The sequence below is a fragment of the Aegilops tauschii genome, chromosome 5, assembly GCF_002575655.3.
Source record: "Aegilops tauschii subsp. strangulata cultivar AL8/78 chromosome 5, Aet v6.0, whole genome shotgun sequence".
Lineage (NCBI taxonomy): Eukaryota > Viridiplantae > Streptophyta > Magnoliopsida > Poales > Poaceae > Aegilops > Aegilops tauschii.
In genome coordinates this window covers 75,949,049-75,968,128 of record NC_053039.3, presented here as the reverse complement: position 1 = coordinate 75,968,128, position 19,080 = coordinate 75,949,049, and the positions used below count along the sequence as shown (strand labels likewise).

General features: G+C 42.7%; 2 protein-coding genes across 3 annotated transcripts; both read left to right on the top strand.

Moving 5' to 3' along the window:
• Window positions 1-247: 247 nt before the first annotated feature.
• Window positions 248-5,168, top strand: LOC109756487 (uncharacterized). Of its 2 annotated transcripts, none has more exons than XM_073499875.1 (4): window positions 248-580; window positions 1,048-1,414; window positions 1,495-1,649; window positions 4,978-5,168. In XM_073499875.1, the coding sequence occupies exons 1-4, from the start codon at window positions 494-496 to the stop codon at window positions 5,026-5,028; spliced, it is 660 nt and encodes a 219-aa protein (XP_073355976.1). In that variant the 5' UTR covers window positions 248-493; the 3' UTR covers window positions 5,029-5,168. The 2 variants fall into 2 exon arrangements, with proteins under 2 accessions (XP_073355976.1, XP_020170909.1); XM_020315320.4 differs by having other exon boundaries at window positions 4,362-5,168.
• Window positions 5,169-7,520: 2,352 nt separating this feature from the next.
• Window positions 7,521-12,932, top strand: LOC109756485 (calcineurin B-like protein 2). Its single transcript, XM_020315319.4, has 9 exons — window positions 7,521-8,031; window positions 8,138-8,350; window positions 8,447-8,529; window positions 8,688-8,747; window positions 10,148-10,256; window positions 10,528-10,580; window positions 11,310-11,390; window positions 11,661-11,773; window positions 12,450-12,932. The coding sequence occupies exons 2-9, from the start codon at window positions 8,230-8,232 to the stop codon at window positions 12,505-12,507; spliced, it is 678 nt and encodes a 225-aa protein (XP_020170908.1). The 5' UTR covers window positions 7,521-8,031; window positions 8,138-8,229; the 3' UTR covers window positions 12,508-12,932.
• The last annotated feature ends 6,148 nt before the right edge of the window (window positions 12,933-19,080 follow it).

The window sequence follows — 19,080 nt, the reverse complement described above, 5'->3', positions numbered from 1 at the left end:
TGTTTTCAAGCGTGTTTACTCAACGAGATGAAAAACGGAATATTGATGTAAAAAAAAAGATGAAAAACGGAATGGAGAAGACCAAACTGATGAATTTGATGGTTTGTAATTAAGCTGGTGACTCTTTGATCATGTATGCAAAATTCCTTTCCCTAAAAAAAATGTATGCAAAATTCCACCATACTCATACTATTTTTTTTGTGAGAAACCGTACTTCATACTCATAGGGACTAGTTTGTGAAAAAAAATGTTTCAACGTCACACATAGATCCCTGCATCTTCATGCCTCGGGGGCTCGGAAGAAAGAAGGGGAAGGAAGAGGCACGCCGCCCAGATCGCCTCCACAGAAGAAAATCCGGCACGCGAGGCCGTAGCCGTACGCACCCACGCACGGAGGGCCAGCGGGTACTCCGGCGGTCCTCGAGGGCGCCCGGCGAACCCGTCCGGCCGCGCCTCGCTTCCGGCTCCTCTCCCACTCTTCTCCCCCATCTCCATGGCCGTGGGGAGCGGGCCGTGCTTGCTCGCCGTGGCGCTTCTCGCCGCCGCTTGGATCTCCGACGCTTCTTCATCGGATAAGCAGGTGCGTGGGGGGTTGGAATGGATTCGCCTGGACCCTTGAGCGCGTGTACTAACATTTTTGTGCGATTTTCTGCGGAATCTGCAACCCGTCCATGCTTTGGGTATGCTGCTGCCTGCTGTGGTTGGGTGGGGCTTGTGGTGCCCGTACGATGTGTAGCTCGATAAGCGATGGATTTCGCAAAGCTCCCACGCTTCCATAGTCTTGCCATTGGTGATGTAGCCTCAGCCACAAAACTCAGCAGGATATGTGCAGCAGGCATCTCATGTTAGATTAAGTTTGCTGCCTGTGAGCTCAGTGGTCTGGTGTAATTAACTGTACCTCGTTTGCAATTCTTTAGGAAAATTGTTTGCACTTTAGGACATGCCATACTTTTAGGTGCTACGTATATTTTGAATTTTGGCGTGCTTTTGTTCCAAGTTGTTTCATACAGTATTCTGTTGACAAGTTCTAACTCCTATTCTGAACAGGCACACAGCAACCAGCAATATGTCAATTGCATGCCTTGCTCTAGGACGTACGTCGCTGACGCATATGCCGATGCCTTAACAAGCCAGCTCTCTCAACATCATGACTTGACCGAAGTATCTGATACCACTGACTTGTGTAAAGGACTTGCTGATGAACTTGATGTGCCTACGCTTTCAGAAGTGAATCGTCAGCTGGTTGGTGAAGGTTCCCACCGCCGTTTAATCTATTCTGTCAAATTTGGTAACTTCAAAGATGCTATGATACAATTCCTTGATGGCTATGATGCCAATCTGGTGATAATTGAAAAGCTCCCGAGTGGTGTATTTGCTGACCCATTTGAGCTGCAGCACTTTGTTGAGCGGAAAGGTGAAACCAAACTCTGAGCTGGCCAATCAACTATGGTACTACTCATTTGCATCATGTTAATTTCCATTTTTGTCTTGCAGTTTTTCTTGATGTTGCTGTTTTTGGAGACACGAACCTTGAACTGCCCTCCGCTCTGTCCAACCGGTCAGCTGTTGAGATTCATTTTGATCTCAAGACAAGCACATCAATGGACTATAACCTTGTAATAGAGCTTCCTCTCCATGCTAGATATCCAGTAAGTTTCTTTTTCTTCTCAAACATGCATCTGTACGTGTTTGGCAGGCCACCAACCCGAAGCATAGGTCAAACGAAAACAAAATGAAACAAAAACAAAAGAAACGAAAGAAGCTAAACTAACTACAAAACTGTCAAGGCTGCAAGATCAAAGGGTGCCATCAGGAGGCCCGGTAAATTTCTAATTTTGAAATAAGCTATATGTGCTAACAAACAGCCAACTTGACCTATTTGGTCCTTGCTGTCCGCAAATGCGCATGCTTCTTATACGGAAATTGATCATAAAAGAGGTATCACTCATATTGTGTTCTCAATTTGAGTAAACTAGTTCATGTAGATATTTGAAATACTGAATGGTGTTCTGGTGGTTATATGCATATTACACCCCTGATGGATATTGAACAACGCATCCTCTCAACATAGGAAACACTTATTTTAGGTCAGGTTGACCCACAATAATGGAAGGCTTGGCATGTGTTTATTGCAGAACATTCAAATAACAAATATTGAGTAGAGATAGGAAAAAATCTTGCAACTTCATTTCTGTTTAGTTTTGCTCTAGGTCACCATCTTACTAGCTCCATTTATTTATGCTAATGTCATGGAGCAACCCACCTTAAAAGGTTTCTAAAGTTTTCCATAAGAATATTAAAACTGGCTAGTGGCGGAGGTGGACTACATCTGGCAAATTTAATTTTCTGATAAACTGCACGTGACAATAAATTTACTTTAGCTATACAGTCAACAAGGACAGGGAGAAATGAGGAAGACAAATAAGACGAATGCATAAAATCACTATTCATTGTACATTTGAGTGTTTTGGATTTCATCTCTGTAGGTTGAGTTTAATATTGATATAGACCGGACCTCGAGGTGAGATCCGATCTGTTGTTGCGGCCCGATCTTTCACGACACTCCACCACCAGCAGTAGCAACCTCTCGCCCGCGCACGCGATGTACACGAAGTAGAGGGTTTGAACCTTGCGGCCCAGCACGAGAAAAGCAATCTGGACGAAGGTACTCACGCGCAAAACAATTTCCACGAAGAGAAATCGCAACACAGAGGTTTTCTAAAGATCCCTCCAAAACTTGATACGGGTGTCTACCCTGAAAAACACATCGTGTCTATTTCATATAAAAATAACCTGTCGTATCATGGCTTTATATAGTAGCCGACCAAACCTTGACCTCGTACACGCACAAAAGAAAAATAAAATAACTCCTAAACAAATCTAGACTCTCATTAAAGATACTTGGCCTAGTAATTTTGGTACAAGCGCTCCCGACTTGTGCACATCAGGAGGGCCCCACCCGACATCTCTTAGGCTTAAAAACTCCCAAATACGTGTAGTCCTTTTGTTGATCTTTTCCTTGCGTGGCAGAAATAAAAACAGAAAGGATCTACTCCTAGTAGCTTTAATCCTTACGTAGCATGCAAGATTGGATAGGTAAGCTTGACATGTAGCTTTATTGGACTCCTTCCCATACACGAATTGATCCTGTTCCGGTGTCCATGACAATATAGATAAATATTCAAAGTGAACACCATCTGGACTCCAACCGAAAATTGGTGGTGGTAGCTGAACTTGTTTTATATCTGCTCGCACATCAACGACTGCTTGGTCATCAGTACGAATGCATGCATTGTTAGACATCTTCTGCATACCTAGTGCATGGTTCATGGTCTTTCTCACGCCTAAACATTGCAAAACAGTAACATGGTCTGTAGTACTTGGTAGTAAATCTTCTGCATCATTGTAAGTAATGGACAAATACGCTGGTGTATAAGCTGCATATTTTGGCACAACCTCGACAACAATAGGGTCGACAACTACATTGGTATTTGGTATAGTCATGGACCTATCAAATATTATGCTGCTTACCTAAATTGTACACACCTCTGAGAAAATATGGAAGGTTGAATGGTGTCAAGGGATTGAGTAAAACAAGGGTAACTGCAGTTATGTTATCATAAAGTGTAGCTAGTGAAATGGAAACCAAGTTATTGGAGTACATTTGATTTACCTTTTCTAGGGAACACACTGACTTTAAATATGCAATGTAATACTTGTATCTGAAATGTCCTACAATGCGTTGGAGAGATTGTTGGATGCTCCAGGAAATAACGAGAAAGGCAAAGAAAGCTACATTTGTGGTGGTGGCCAAATACCCCACCCTACATTTGAATCTTCTAGCTTGCGGCCTGGAAACATGCCTGAGATATATGTGGTGTCATGAAAGTTTTGCCTCGTTGTCATGTTTATTTATGTTTGCCCTTCATTTGTTCTAGAAGGTGGATATCCATAACAGTTGGACCTGTACATTAATATTCTAAATATTTTTCCTTTTAAGAGGCTTTATCATGGTCAACTTCTCGTACATATATTTAGAATAAACAATTTCAAAGCTTATAAAAAAAATACCTGGGTCTTACTTATTTGATTCTTTGTTGAAATATCTCTGAAACAACAACTAGCAGGCTATTTCTTTTTGAAAAGTCGGTCCTAGCAGACTATTCACTATCATGTTTAAGATTCTATAATCTAGCCCTGTTTTATGTATTATCCTGTATTCATGGTCAGCTTCTCATGTGTAGATTTGGTATAAACAATTTTCAATCTCGTTAAATACGTGCGGGGCTTTCAGTTTTTTTGCTTCCTTAATAGAACGCTTCTGAAGAAAACCCCTAGCTGATTGCCGTATTTATTTCCAGCCTCTTGATGCCAGCGGTTACGCAACGGTTGAGTTCGGCAGCCCAGACCTGCTCCTCCGTTACAGGAGAAAGGAAACCCATCCTGATCCCTGTATGTGGGCCTTCCAGAATCTCCACGTGACGCCCGTGGAGAAAGCCGCATGGCGCATACCCTGTGGCGACGAAGCGCACACGGGATTTGTATCTAGCCTCACCTTCATTTCAGCTCTGGTTTGCTCCATGTCCATAGTCTTAGCAGCTTCCCTAACTACTTGATACAAGTACTGGAAACGCAGGACACGGTGCATTGATATAGTCGGCAGAAAATGACTTTTTTTGTCGCAAGACTTGTGCACATCATTTCGCGCGTACTTTTACGCGTCATTTGCAAAAAAAGAAAAGAAGGATGAAAATTCAATTTCGTATTCGGGACGTGACCCAGATCTGAAATTCTGAAGCCACACTGTTCCGTGATACCATCATCTTTGAGGAAGCCAGGTAGAGGCAGTTGAAGAGCATCAGCTGCATGATTGGTGTGACCTTGTCCTGTTGTCGCTGCACGCTTATAACTAACTGACGGGCAGAAGAAGGGGGGTCGTCCTGGAAGAAGAATAAGATGTGTTGCTGCAACTTGCAGGTTGAAGCGAGCACTTGTGCTGAGTGGATCCGCTGGACAGGGCCTCCATGAAGCCTCTCTGCACTTCACCTGATCACCTCCCTTATTTTACTAGTTGTGCCGAGGGCTTCTTCTATTATATATTTATGTATATAAAGGGATCTTGTATGACTTTCCAAGCAATTTTCCGATAAAATTTTTGATCTTTAATATTTGAAACTCTCACATTTCGCCTACCGGGCACTTTTCACCTAATTCCAGTTTTTCTTAAAAAAAAACAAGTGATTCCCTATATTGTTTCTTTTGTGCAATCAATGGTACCCTATCATGTAGGATGAACTGACAGCGATGAAATCACTTATTTTTCATCATGTTCTTATGTCATTAGAATCCCGCGAATCAAAGAGTCCACGAGATACGTAACCCTGCGAATCAGATGGTCCACACGATGTAGAATCATCGAATCAAAGATGTCCACACAAGATATGAATTATGATATGCGCAGTGGTGGGTCTCGGTCACGGCAGTAATCTCCACGTCGGTCAGGTTCATCGTCCGCCTCGCTGAGTGCTGCTTCGCCTAGTGAATGATGTCGCTGTTATTCTACATACATGGCCACGGCCATGGATAGGGACCTCGCTGACACGGCACACCCGTGGCCTGTGTGGACTAGATCGGCTGTCCATTTGCCGCGGCCAGTATCAACTTCGACCCATATTTGGTGTCGACAGCGCAAGGCGTGAAGATCCAAAAGACTAGCGAGGCGGATTGATGTGACCGTGGTTCCAAGTCATCAATCTCAAGAATATCAAACATGTAATAAGATAATCCGAAAGCTTCTGAAGAGCCGCTCAGGTTGTTGAACAGTAGTACTACATCGTTGGCATATTATCGACGAGAAGGACCGAGACAACACCAGAATGAAATCTATTACTTCCTCTTTTCGCAAACAAAAAAGAATCTACTACTGCCTCCATTCCAAATTAAGTGACATGGTTTTAGTTGGAACGAAGGAACTAACATACTCTATCCGTCCGAAAATACTTGTCCGAGGAATGAATGTATCTAGATGTATTTTTATTCTAGATACATCCATTTGTATCCATTTTAATGACAAGTATTTCCGGACGGAGTTAGTACTAAGCTCTCTTGATTTGAAGTTATTTTTTCTTTTTCACGGGACTCTAGATTTGGAGCCTCCTCATGCATTGAGGGTTGTGGGAGATGCTATGACCCCATTCGTAAGGATGTGTTGTTGGGCCAGCCATTTTTTTTTCTCCAGAGAAGGTATTGCCTGATTTTTTATTTTCTTCCTATATGTGTTTTTCACCGGTTTAAATAGTTTTTCTTTTGGGTTTTCTTGCTTTTATCTTTCTTGTTTCTTTTCTTGTTTCTTTTTTCTTCTCTTTTTATTCTTACATTTAATTTTGTTTCTTTCTTTTCTATGCTTTTCGCTGGTTGTAATGGTTTTTCTATTGGTTATTTCCTGCTTTTTTTCTTTTTTTCTTTCTATTTTTTTTTCTCATGATAAGTCGAAAACTATGGAAAATTTTGAATTCATGAATATTTTGAAAGACTTTGAACATTTTAAAATTTAAGAAGTTTTTTCAAATTTGTGAACATGCATGGTTGAAATCCACAAAAAATTTGAACTCCTGACGATTTTTCTAAAATTCCTATTTTAAATTTTAAAAATATTAAAATCCAAGATTTTTTGAAACACGTAAACTTCTTTGAATAAAAAAGTGAAAAACAAAACTAGGCGAGCTAGTGGAGCAGGGAGCTGAGTGAGAGCTTCATGGGCGACCCATGTAAGCGTGATAGCAGCAACTCCATGGTTTCAATATGGAATAAAATCTCCCAAAGGGCACACACAACCACCACTTGCTGTTGTCGAGGCTGAAATATGTAAGGACTCTATAACCACACACGTAACAACATCACTCTCATCTCAGAATAAAATATTGTCTCCAATAGTCCCAACACAATATATGAATGAAAAAAACATCACCATAAAATAATTAAAACCAAGTCAAGGTAGATAAACCAAAACGAAATAGCTGGCCGCAATGACCCGCTAGAGAGAAAAGAGTTAATCTTACGAGTGAAGAACGGGGCGGCAAAGCGCACATTAACCTCTAGTCATACATAGAACTCTGTGCTTTGTGGCGACAATATAAGATGTGCTAATTCTCATCTAGATGAGAATTAACAAAGTCACGTCTAACTTATACATTATTTAATCAATTAAACAGAAAAAAGAAAAAATAACTCCACGAATCTCCATGTAAAATCAAATGATGTAAACGTTAGACGTGGCTTTGTAACTCTCATCTAGATGAGAGCTAGTCACACTCATATGTACTTAATATAACATGGAATACATAGACATGAAGAAAAAGTTAAAAAAAGGAGAGAAAAAAGTCTATGTATCATCTATAAAAAACTAGACAGTATGTAAAATAAGTGATATATTCACTCTATCTCTTTTCAAAAGTTTCCATTGCCTTATCAACAAAATCAGCTGTCACCTCTTATAGGCAGACAAGCAAACGGCAGACCGCGACGGAAAATAAAAAATAAAGCGAGTGGCACGGGGAGAAGCGTAAAGTATCCCGGGGAACAGTTGGCCTCCCTCCCTCGCTCGCTCGCTCGCTCTCCCCCTCCTCTTCCTTCCGGCTCGGCTCCTCTGCTGCGTGCGGTGGCTCGCCGCGGTGGGCCCCACCCCCTGCGAACCCGCAGCCCAATCATGAGCCCGAAACGGCAACGAGGCCCGGACGGGGGGTCGGCGCACCCCAAACGAACCTCCCACTCCTGATCCCACCCCAGCGAAACAAAACGACGGGGCGGAGACGAGACGCGTCCCGTCCGCGCACGCTACTCGATTGATTGCTTCCTTCCGCCCGCTGCTGCTGCTGCCGCTGCCGCCAGAGCTCCCCTCTCCCCCCTCCCCCTCCTCGAATCCCCCGGTGCCCTAGCCAGCCCGCCGCCCCCGACGACGACCGGCGGCGAGCGAGAGGGCGGATCGTGCCCCACGCGCCGCTCCTTCCCCTCCCGGAGGGAGACCCTGCCGAGGTACGCCCGCCCGCTCCCCCCTTGCTGCTCCAGAGTCCAGACCCGCACGAGCGATCGGATCTTCGCGGGTACGGCGCTGTCTGACCAGGTGGTGGTGCTGGTGCAGGATCGAGACCGGCCGGCCGCGGAATGGGCGGCCGCGATGACTAGCGGGGGTCGCGCGGCGGCGTTGTTGGCGGAGGCAGCGGAGCGCATACCATGGTGCAGTGTCTCGACGGCGTGAAGCACCTCCTCGCGGTCCTCTTCAAGTGCTGCGACCTCGAGCTCAAGCAGCCGCGGGGGCTCGAGGACCCCCAGGTCCTCGCGCGGGAGACCGTCTGTACGTCCCTCTTCGCTTTTGGTCGCCCTTGTTTTCTGCTTCATTCGTAGCGGGGGAACTGAATTGAATTGAACTGGATTTCTGTGCGTGGCGCAGTTAGCGTGAGCGAGGTCGAGGCGCTGTACGAGCTCTTCAAGAAGATAAGCAGCGCCGTGATCGATGACGGGCTGATTAACAAGGTAGGTGGTTGCTGACGAGTGCTTGTTTCGCAACTCAATTTTGTGTATAGGCACTGTAGATTGCATACCACTGTACTAGGTTATGCTCTGAGGATTGTATTTAGGTATTGTGAATCATCCGGCGGGTGCTGCGGTTCTGATTTATTCGCATTGTGCAGGAGGAGTTCCAATTAGCGCTCTTCAAGACGAGCAAGAAGGAGAGCCTCTTCGCTGATCGTGTAAGTCCGCTTTAGTTCAACCCAGTTGATTGCTGTGTACTGCTGCTTGTCATGATGTTGTCGTTGCATATTTGGTATCAGTATTACTACCACGCACTTGCTATTTTTAGGGACCTGGTCAAAATCGATGAGATTCAGGGGTTCTCAGATTGTTGGTGTTGCATCCGCAATTGAACTCTGTCAATACTTATCGATGCAACACATGCAGTAATTGACTCGTAATTATTTTGTGGAAATAGTATGAGTTAGCAGAATTCCGCTGACCCTCGCTTCAGATATTCATGCATCACAGTATTACTCAGCCATTTATGCGTTTCTCGGAGTCCGACTCCGATTCGGCAAGATTTTTGGATAGAGCTAATAACATACGGATTCCGATATGGATTCGGAGTATACGATTCAGCCCATGGCATGGTTTCACGAGCATTACTATATGATTTTCGGTAGTCTGAAATAGGATTTACCCTTTGTCTTGTATTTCCGCTAGACAATTTTCTAAATAATGTCCATCATTGGTTAATCATGTGAGGTCTATGTCTACCTGTTAGCTACCTTCAACCAGTGGTCAAGACAATTTGATCAGACAGTGAATATTTCAAGTATTCACCTTCTGTGGCCCATGCGGTGCCCTTTGTCCTGTGTGTTACTTCCCACATGCTTCCTTTTTTGCCCAGCTCAGAAATTTGTAGGCTTCTCGCACTTTTACCCTGAGCACGTGTTATCATACATGCTTGCTTTAAATCAATACTATTATATGTCAAGTTTCTTGAATAAAAGAATATAGCAATAACTTTGAGATGATACTCTTCTTACATAATGTACCAGTTTGATGACAATATCATAGCTCCTAAACGTGTGACGTGCATTGCATGCACCAGAGTTAGTTTTTTTCCTTGATTCAGCATGTTCATGCAGTATTGTGTTATTTTTAATTGGAAGCTGCATATGTGCATCTCTTGACTGATTTGCCCTGTAGTTTATTTTATTATCAGCAGGAATGCCTTGTATATCTCTTGTCAAAACTCAGTGTGCTTCTATATTTGAGTTGTGATGTGGTTATCCAACATTTGGCTAGTTCTTCATGGTTCCTAGACACTGGTGCTAAATGCATAGTCCATAGCTATTTTTTGATACTCGAAGTTTATTCAAATTAAATGGCTGTGTTCCTCTGTATGGAAGGTCATCAACTTACCAAGATGAATCTATCAATTTTAGCCGGAGAGTTTCCTTTTGAGAACTTGGAAGCCAAAAATGTTGAGGACCATATTATATCATTATATGTAAAAGAAACAGCTGCGTGAATATCATTTCTTTTACTATTTGCTGCATGAATTGACAAATAGTTTACCTTTTTTACACATTATGTTCTTGTGTTCTTGATATTTTCCCTGCCTGTGCAGGTATTCGATTTGTTCGACACAAAGCACAATGGAATTTTAGGGTTTGAAGAGTTTGCTCGTGCACTCTCAGTGTTTCACCCAAATGCTTCAGTTGAAGAGAAAATTGACTGTGAGTTCATTTATCTTGTAGCTAGAAAATTTGGTTCTGCAAATTATATCCAGACTCTAGATTGTATCATCATAATGGTGATACCTCTTCAAATATAAATGTATGCAAGGATTCTCACCAACCCTAGTCTAATCATCAATTTCTGGATACTGTACTTGTGTTTGTGGTCAAATAGAGGAATTTAAGGATCTTAATATTTTATGTTATGCTCCTGCCTCGTCACATCCTCTTTATGAGCTGGAAGATCTGAAGTTCATGTCATCTTTTACAGTTTCATTCCAGCTATATGATCTTAAGCAACAAGGCTTCATTGAGAGACAAGAGGTATTGATACTATTTCCAGTGTTGTAATCCGTCAGGTCTAGCATGTTGGCTAAATATATTAGCTTGTACAGCATTGTAAATAATTCAGAATGTTCCTGTATTGTCTCTGATACATGAAATTATGCTTTATTCAAGTTAATGTCTTTTGAACTTGATGGCCTTGTCAGTTATCCTGAGTAGTTATGGTATGGTGACCATGTATGCCCACACAACTGATGAAAGGAAGGCCCAGGCTTTCTGATAATCACTGATTGAATGAGGGTTTACAAAGTTATGAAACAATTCTCTGAATGTAGAGGCAGTATCTGGGTAGTGCTGGTTAATGGTTATGCTAAAGTTAAGAGACCAGTAGTTCAATCAGGCTTGTTACTATTTAAAAAAAAGGTGAATTATCAGTCTTGTTCCCAACAGATTGAGGTTTAATTCCTACTCCCTCCGTCCCAAAATATAAGATCATCTTTTACACTACCCAAAATATAAGATCATCTTTTACACTACCCAAAATATAAGATCATTTTTTACACTATCATAGTGTCAAAATGATCTTATATTTTGGTACGGAGGGAGTTAACATATTGCAGTGGGCCTTATTGTTGAGATTCAGGAATTATATCGTTTAGCTTTGAAGAACTGCTATTGTATTCTTGAGGCTAAGTTTGTGCAGTGCGTCAATCGTTTGGTTGAGCTTTCTCTGTTTGCTTCATCTTAACGCATACATTTGGTTATCAGGTTAAGCAGATGGTTGTTGCCACACTTGCGGAGTCAGGAATGAATCTGTCTGATGAAATTATAGAGAACATAATTGATAAGGTGTGTTACAGTTGCCCATGATTGTTTTGTTAACCCTTGATTATAGCACGTATTAGGCATTAATTCTCTAACTTGTATTATGTAGTGCCGTAATTCTCAATTCTTGTATATTACAGTTCCACATAGTATTTCTATTATTAAATCGCATGAATACTGTTTTCCTTTCTTTTCTTTCTTTTTCAATACAAGTATTCCTCATTCCCTGTTTTCCTCCTGTTGCATGATGATCGTAACCCATGTTAAATTTGTTGTTTTTTCCCTCATGATAAGACGTTTGAGGAGGCAGACACAAAGCATGATGGAAAAATTGACAGGGAAGAGTGGCACAATCTGGTTCTTCGACATCCATCTTTACTGAAGAACATGACTCTCCAGTACCTCAAGTAAGATGTTTACTTTTGTTTTTCTATATATGATGGTTCTTTTTATGTGTATCTTCTACTCAGTGCATTTACTTTAACGGTTTACTGATGCTCGTGGATAAGAATTTAGTTCTGCAGTTAGTGTCAAGTTACAAAGTTTTTCTTTGATTTTACTCAAGATATTTAGTTTTTTTCTATATGTTGGTTCTTTTTATGTATCTTCCTCACCTCAACACAGTGCTCTTCGCTTATGTTTCCCAGTTACCTGCTGCTCTTGAATAAAGATTGATAGAAATTTCATTCTCGCTTTAGTGCCAAATTACCATTGAAATATCTTGTAATGTGAAACAGTGTCTTCTGGAGAGTCACATACTTGAGATGTGGTTAATCAAACTTCAGCTGTGTACATTCAAATAGTGCTATTGAGTAAAGCGTGCTGGCTCAAGTATTTGGGAATTCATGCACTGTTGATGAGCTGCACCAAATTATTTCGAACATGTGTGCTCAGTTAGTGCTTCAGCCTCAAGCAAACCACTGCATGTCGGTAGCCAGAAGGCTACAATTCTTTAATAGAAAATAGTTAGGTTTTATGTCTCATTTTTGTCAGACAGATTCCTAGACGTGAGCAGTATATGACATAATTCCAGTACCTCTGTTCTTTATATATTTCTCAAGCTAACTTTGCCATCGTGAGCAGGGACATCACCACTACATTTCCAAGCTTCGTCTTCCATTCTCAGGTCGACGATACCTGAAATTCTTGCAGTTCTTTCGAATCGGAACATCAGAAGATAAGCTTGCGGTAATTTTGTAAAGTTTTGGCATCGGACTGTTTGGAACTTTGGATCGGCAGAGAGCTAGAGGCCTCGGTGCTCTGGAGGATGTTAAATTTGAGAACGCAAATTGTTGTCAAATAACTTTGCTTCTCTCATTTGAAGAATTTAGTATTGTTGGGAGCCTTTGGGCAAGCTGTTATCTCTTATCTGAAGTTCCCATTTTCTCCTCTCCCCCTTTTTGGTTTTTGCCTGGTTAGCGATCAGGTCCAATCCTCTGGGAATTCTCCTGTGTGTACAAAAATGGAAACAGCCTTGGCATTGTTTGTTATCTTTTGCTGGGAAGTTTCTCCATCGCTTTGCAATCTATAGTGAAGTGGAGCAGAAAATGGATTGGATTTTGTTTACCCGTTTCCCTCACATGATAAATACTCCCTCCGCCCCATAACGTAAGATGTTTTTTGACACTACACTAGAGTCAAAAAAGCGTCTCATATTATCATATTATGGGACGGAGGGAGTATTGATGAACCCTGTGTTCATCTTACAGAAATTAGGGTTACAAAATATTCCTCTGCTAGGTCGAGTCGCATCTTATCTTTACCTAATACTAAAGGGCGAAGGCTTTTATAGTTCTCTTTTCGTCACCTTTTTATATCCATTGATTTTATGTTAACCATAAAGATTGATGACTGAGATTTAAAAATCTTCGAGATTGAGTTGTTTTATTACGCGTAAGTATTGCACACGGACACTTGAGGTAATATTCTTACTCTTAACTTTGGGAGCAACTAGTTAACGAGCGCTCCTTCGGGAGCCTCGCAACGATCAGCGCCACTTGGCGCGCTCTCAGCCATTCGTCATGTGTCGCGCTCTGGACGTTTCCTTTGGATTTTTTTTCCGCACACGTTTTTGGCTTTTTAAACGTTTTTTTCGACGTTATGTCCCCCCCGGTCTTTCTTAGCTTTTCGATCAAAAAAAATTTCGAAACTTTTTTTTCCGCAAAAAAACGTGATTTTTTTCCTTTTGCGAAAGTCACGGTCTTTCTTCCGCGAGAGGCATGGTTGTGCTTTAGCGAGAGTCACGGCCGTGCCTTTCGAAAACGAAAAACAAACGTGTTTTCTGTTTTTATTCTTTCGCGAGAGTCACGGTTTTGCTTGCGCGAGAGGCACGGTTGTGCTTTCGCGAGAGTCACGGCCGTGCCTCTCGGAAAGGAAAATACAAAACGCGTTTTCTATTTTTTTTTTCTTTCGTGAGAAGCACGGTTTTGCTTCCGCGAGAGGCACGGTTGTGCTTTCACAAAAGTCACGACCGTGCCTCTAGGAAAGGGGAAAAAAATACACGTTTTCTGTTTTTTCTTTTCTTTCGCGAGAGTCATGGTTTTGCTTTCGCGAGAGGCACGGTTATGCTTTCGCGAGAGTCACGGCCGTGTCTTTCGGAAACGAAAAAAAAATGCGTTTTCTGTTTTTTTTCTTACCACAAGAGTCATGGTTTTGCTTCCACGAGAGGCACGGTTGTGATTTCACGAGAGGCACGGGCGTGCCTCTTTCGGAAAGGGAAAAAACCGTGCTCCCGGTTCGGTTTTTTCGCCCTTTTTTTCGTGAAAAAAAAGTTCGTCAAAACCTATCAACATGGGATCTAGTTTTGAAGATCTCAACGCGAGGAATCCAACGGTGAATACGGTTTGAGATTTGGACGCACGGTTTAAGAGATAAAACGTTTTGAATAAACGGATCTACGAAAAAGGGAAAACTCCCAGGTTGCGATAAGTGGCGCGCTGCATATGCGTCACTTGTCGCGACCTGAGAAAGTGGAGTGTTCTTTGCAACGAGTACTTCTTAATTAGTGATTTCGCCTAATTTTTATGTTCGTCTAAGTCATACGTGGCAGTGGCCATGCTATGTTTTGTAAGTCGCACGCACGCACACTTTCGTATACTCAGCCCGTACTGGGCCACATAGTGGATAGAATGGGGGGCGAGTTGCTAATTAAATCAATGATTGATTGTGTGGGATAAATAGAATACAAGGGGATGGAGGACGGACGGCAAATCAATCGAGCTCTCTCGATAAGGGTCAAGGAGCATGAGGAGATGGAGTCGATCAAAAATCAGGCCAGCAGCCCAGCTTTGGTAGGCAACGAACGGCGAGGCGTGCCGACGATCGATGCCCTCAACGAAAGAAGCAGGAAAGGCGCTGGTGTCAATGCTCGATGCCTCAACGAAAAAGAGCAGCAATAACTGGCCGCTGGCCTCACAAGGACGTCGTCTGCCTCTCGTGCGCAGTGGTGTCCAAGGCCGTCGTCTTCCTGCTTGGGATACAGTTGGTGAGATGCCGAGCCCGTCGGCCTTCACGGCTGTGTTGGCCACACCAACGAGTATGATATGTGTTAGAATGATATTGTGAAGGGAGTCCATTCGCCCGTCTACGTGCGATCGAGAATGACACGGTGTTCGCTGGCCGAGGTCAGCCCGAGCTACATGGCACTGTTGTCATGCTTCTCAAACGAACAGACAATGCAAATGAACCTACACAGCTCATGTTGTCATTTCATGCCCCACAACCCTGCAAGGACGAGGACGTTAATATTTCCTTTCAGACTACCCCTTCCGATTCCCCCTCATCGGGAAGTGCACGCCATGGACACTATGAAAGCACAAGTGTTTCCTGGGTGATTTTGATAATTAATGTGTCAACATATTTTTTGTTGGACTAATATCTTTATCTAGTATATTTTAGAAAGTTCAACAATGGCGTCAGTGGCGGAGCTACATAGAAACTACTGGGGGGGGGGGCAAACGTAAATGATAAAGTTCTGGGAGGGTGAAAGGCTAATTTTTCTCTCATCTAGGTCCTTCAAAAAAAATTCTTCAGCCTTTTCTCCAAGGCTGGGGGGCAGCGGCCCCCCCGGCCTCAACATAGCTCCGCCGCTGAATGGCGTGGCATGGACAAGAGGATGTGGAACCCCTTCAAAATGCTAAGGACAAAGATTGGCAAAAGCTCAAGACTCTTCATTTCTATTTTAGTGATTCAAGATCACATAGAGTCCATAGGAAAAGCCAACACTATTAAAAGGGGATGAGGTGTTGCTTAATGGTCTACTTGCTCAAAGTGCTTAGTGATATGCTCCAAAGCCCTCAACCACTTTCTCAATTCCAAATTTGTCCAAAACCTAAAGTCAAACTCGGCCCCACCGATTTGATCTATCCGGCGTCACCGAGTTCCTTTGACATAGCCACTGCCAGAAACCCTAATCAATTCGATCTCACCGATAGGATCTCGGTCTCACCGAGATGGCCTTGCAAACTCTCTATTGTCTGTTGCAATTATTTTGGTCTCACCGAAATAAGCAATCAGTCCCACCGAGTTTGCCTGACCAACTCTCTGTTTGCTCATTGCTGAAATCGGTCCCACCGAGTTCATGCAATCGGTCAAACCGAGATGAGGTTTTGCCTTAACCCTAGCACATCGATCCCACCGAGTTGATCTTGTCGGTCCCACCGAGATTCCTAACGTTCACATTTTGAGCTGAATCGGTCTCACCGTGTTCACCTATTCGGTCTGACCGAGTTGGGTCAAATGTGTGTAACGGTTAAATTTTATGTGGAGGCTATATATACCCCTCCACCCCCTTCTCTATTCTAGAGAGAGCCATCAGAACGTGCTTACACTTCCACTACTCATTTTTTGAGAGAGAACCACCTACTCATGTGTTGAGACCAAGACATTCCAATCCAACCACAAGAATCTTGATCTCTAGCCTTCCCCAAGTTGCTTTCCACTCAAATCATCTTTCCACCATAGCCAAATCTTTGAGAGAGAGTTGAGTGTTGGGGAGACTATCATTTGAAGCACAAGAGCAAGGAGTTCATCATCAACACACCATCTATTACCTTTTGGAGAGTGGTGTCTCCTAGATTGGTTAGGTGTCACTTGGGAGCCTCCGTCAAGATTGTGGAGTTGAACCAAGGAGTTTGTAAGGGCAAGGATATCGCCTACTTCGTGAAGATCTATCCGAGTGAGGCAAGTCCTTCGTGGGCGATGGCCATGGTGGGATAGACAAGGTTGCTTCTTCGTGGACCCTTCATGGGTGGAGCCCTCCGTGGACTCGCGCAACCGTTACCCCTCGTGGGTTGAAGTCTCCACCAACGTGGATGTACGATAGCACCACCTATCGGAACCACGCAAAAAATCTCCGTGTCTCCAATTGTGTTTGCACACTCCAATCCCATCCTTTTACTTTCTTTCAACTTGCATGCTTTACTTTCCGCTGCTCATATACTCTTGTCATGCTTGCTTGAAATGTACTGTGAATGCTTAAACTTGTGCTAAAACTCCACCTCAACTTAAAGAAATTAAAAGCTGCTACTTTTGCTTGTTGAGGGTCTAATCATCCCCCTCTAGACACCTCTTCTCGATCCTTTCAATTGGTATCAGAGCATCGGTCTCCATTGCTTTGGTTTAATCGCCATTGGAGGAAGATGGATGAGTCTACGATTGGGAGTATTAGACGTAGAGTGACTATGCTTGATGGAGAGTTCTATAATGCTTGGAAAAATGAGATGCTTGAGATTTTCAATTAATATCACTTGAACAAGTATATCACTAGCCCTTGTGCACCTCCTATTGATCCTTTGCATCCTACCCCCGATGAGTCTCTTGACATGATCCGCAATCTTAGAACTATTAATCTTATCATAAGAGTATTGCCTAGAAATTTGATTGTATGTTTGCCCACTCTTGAATGTGCTTACACCATATGGAGATACCTTGATGAACGCTTTCCAAACTATTCCTTGAAAAACTTAAATGAGATTCTTCAAAAGTCCATAGCTTTTCATAAAATGAAACCTAGTGACCCTAAATTTGATGATTGTCTATTTGAGCTTCGTGACCTTATGCGTGCTAAAGGAGATGTTGGAGTCATTAGTAGCATCATTTCTCAAGTCATTAGAATTCATAAAGATGCACATTGCCATGGTCATACATCTAATGAATCACTCTCTCTAGGTGATGATCAATCACAAGACGATGTTGAACATGGATACTATGATGAGGATGATTATAGTGACTTTGATCTCGATGAGTCTATGATACACTTTGGTCTTATGGCCGGAGGAAAGGAATGGGTTCTTGATAGTGGATGTACTGATCATATGACCGGAGATAAGGACATGTTCCGTGAGCTTGCTGAAAACAACGACCCTCGAAAGTATGTCACTTTTGGTGATAACTCAAATGGGTAAGGTGGTTGGCCTTGGTAAGGCGGCCATCTCACATGACAGCTCCATCCAAAATGTTATGCTCATTGAATCTCTTGGCTATAATTTACTTTTCGTATCTAGACTAGCCGATTTCGGTTTCAATGTCTTATTTACTGAAATAGATTGCCAAGTTTTTAGAAGAGATAATCATAATATGGTCTTTACCGGTATACGTAGAGGTGATCTATACATTGTTGATTTCACTAAAAAGGCTCAACGTAGAACTTTCTTAATTGCTAAATCTTCTAAAGGTTGGTTGTGGCATGGAAGGTTAGGTCACGTGGGCATGTGAAATCTTGATAAGCTTATTAAAGGTGATCATATCCTTGGTGTTAAAGATGTTATATTTGACAAGGATAGACTTTGCAGTGCTTGTCAAGCAGGAAAACAAGTTGGAGGAAGTCATCCCGTGAAAAACATTATGACCACGAGAAGACCGCTCGAGCTACTTCATATGGATCTTTTTGGTCCTAATGCCTACAAGGGTCTCGGCGGTAACTCGTTCGGTTTGGTCATTGTTGATGATTTTTCAAGATTTACGTGGGTGTTTTTCTTGATGATAAATCGTAGGTCCAAAAGATCTTCAAGATCTTCGCTAGGAAGGCCCAAAATCAATTTGAAGTGAAGATCAAGAAGGTTCGGAGCGACAACAGAACGGAGTTCAAGAACGCCAATGTGGATACCTTTCTTGACGAAGAAGGGATTTCACATGAGTTCTCGGCTACGTACACACCTCAACAAAATGGAGTTGTTGAGAGGAAGAACCGGACACTCATCGAGATGGCAAGAACAATGCTTGATGAATACAAGACGCCAAAACACTTTTGGGCAGAAGCGGTTGAGACAGCTTGTCATGCAACTAATCGGCTATATCTTCATAAGCTTCTCGGCAAGATGGCATACGAGCTTCTCACCGGTAACAAACCCCAAGTTGGATACTTTCGAGTATTTGGCTCAAAGTGCTACATTCTTGATAAGCATCGTCTTCCAAAAGATCTTCGTGGAACCTTCGTGGGTGGAGCCCTCCGTGGACTCGCGCAACCCTTACCCTTCGTGGGTTGAAGTCTCCACCAACGTGGATGTACGATAGCACCACCTATCAGAACCACACAAAAAATCTCCGTGCCTCCAATTGCGTTTGCACACTCCAATCCCATCCCTTTACTTTCTTGCAACTTGCATGCTTTACTTTTCGCTGCTCATATACTCTTGTCATGCTTGCTTGAAATGTATTGTGAATGCTTAAACTTGTGCTAAAACTCCACCTTAACTTAAAGAAATTAAAAAGTGCT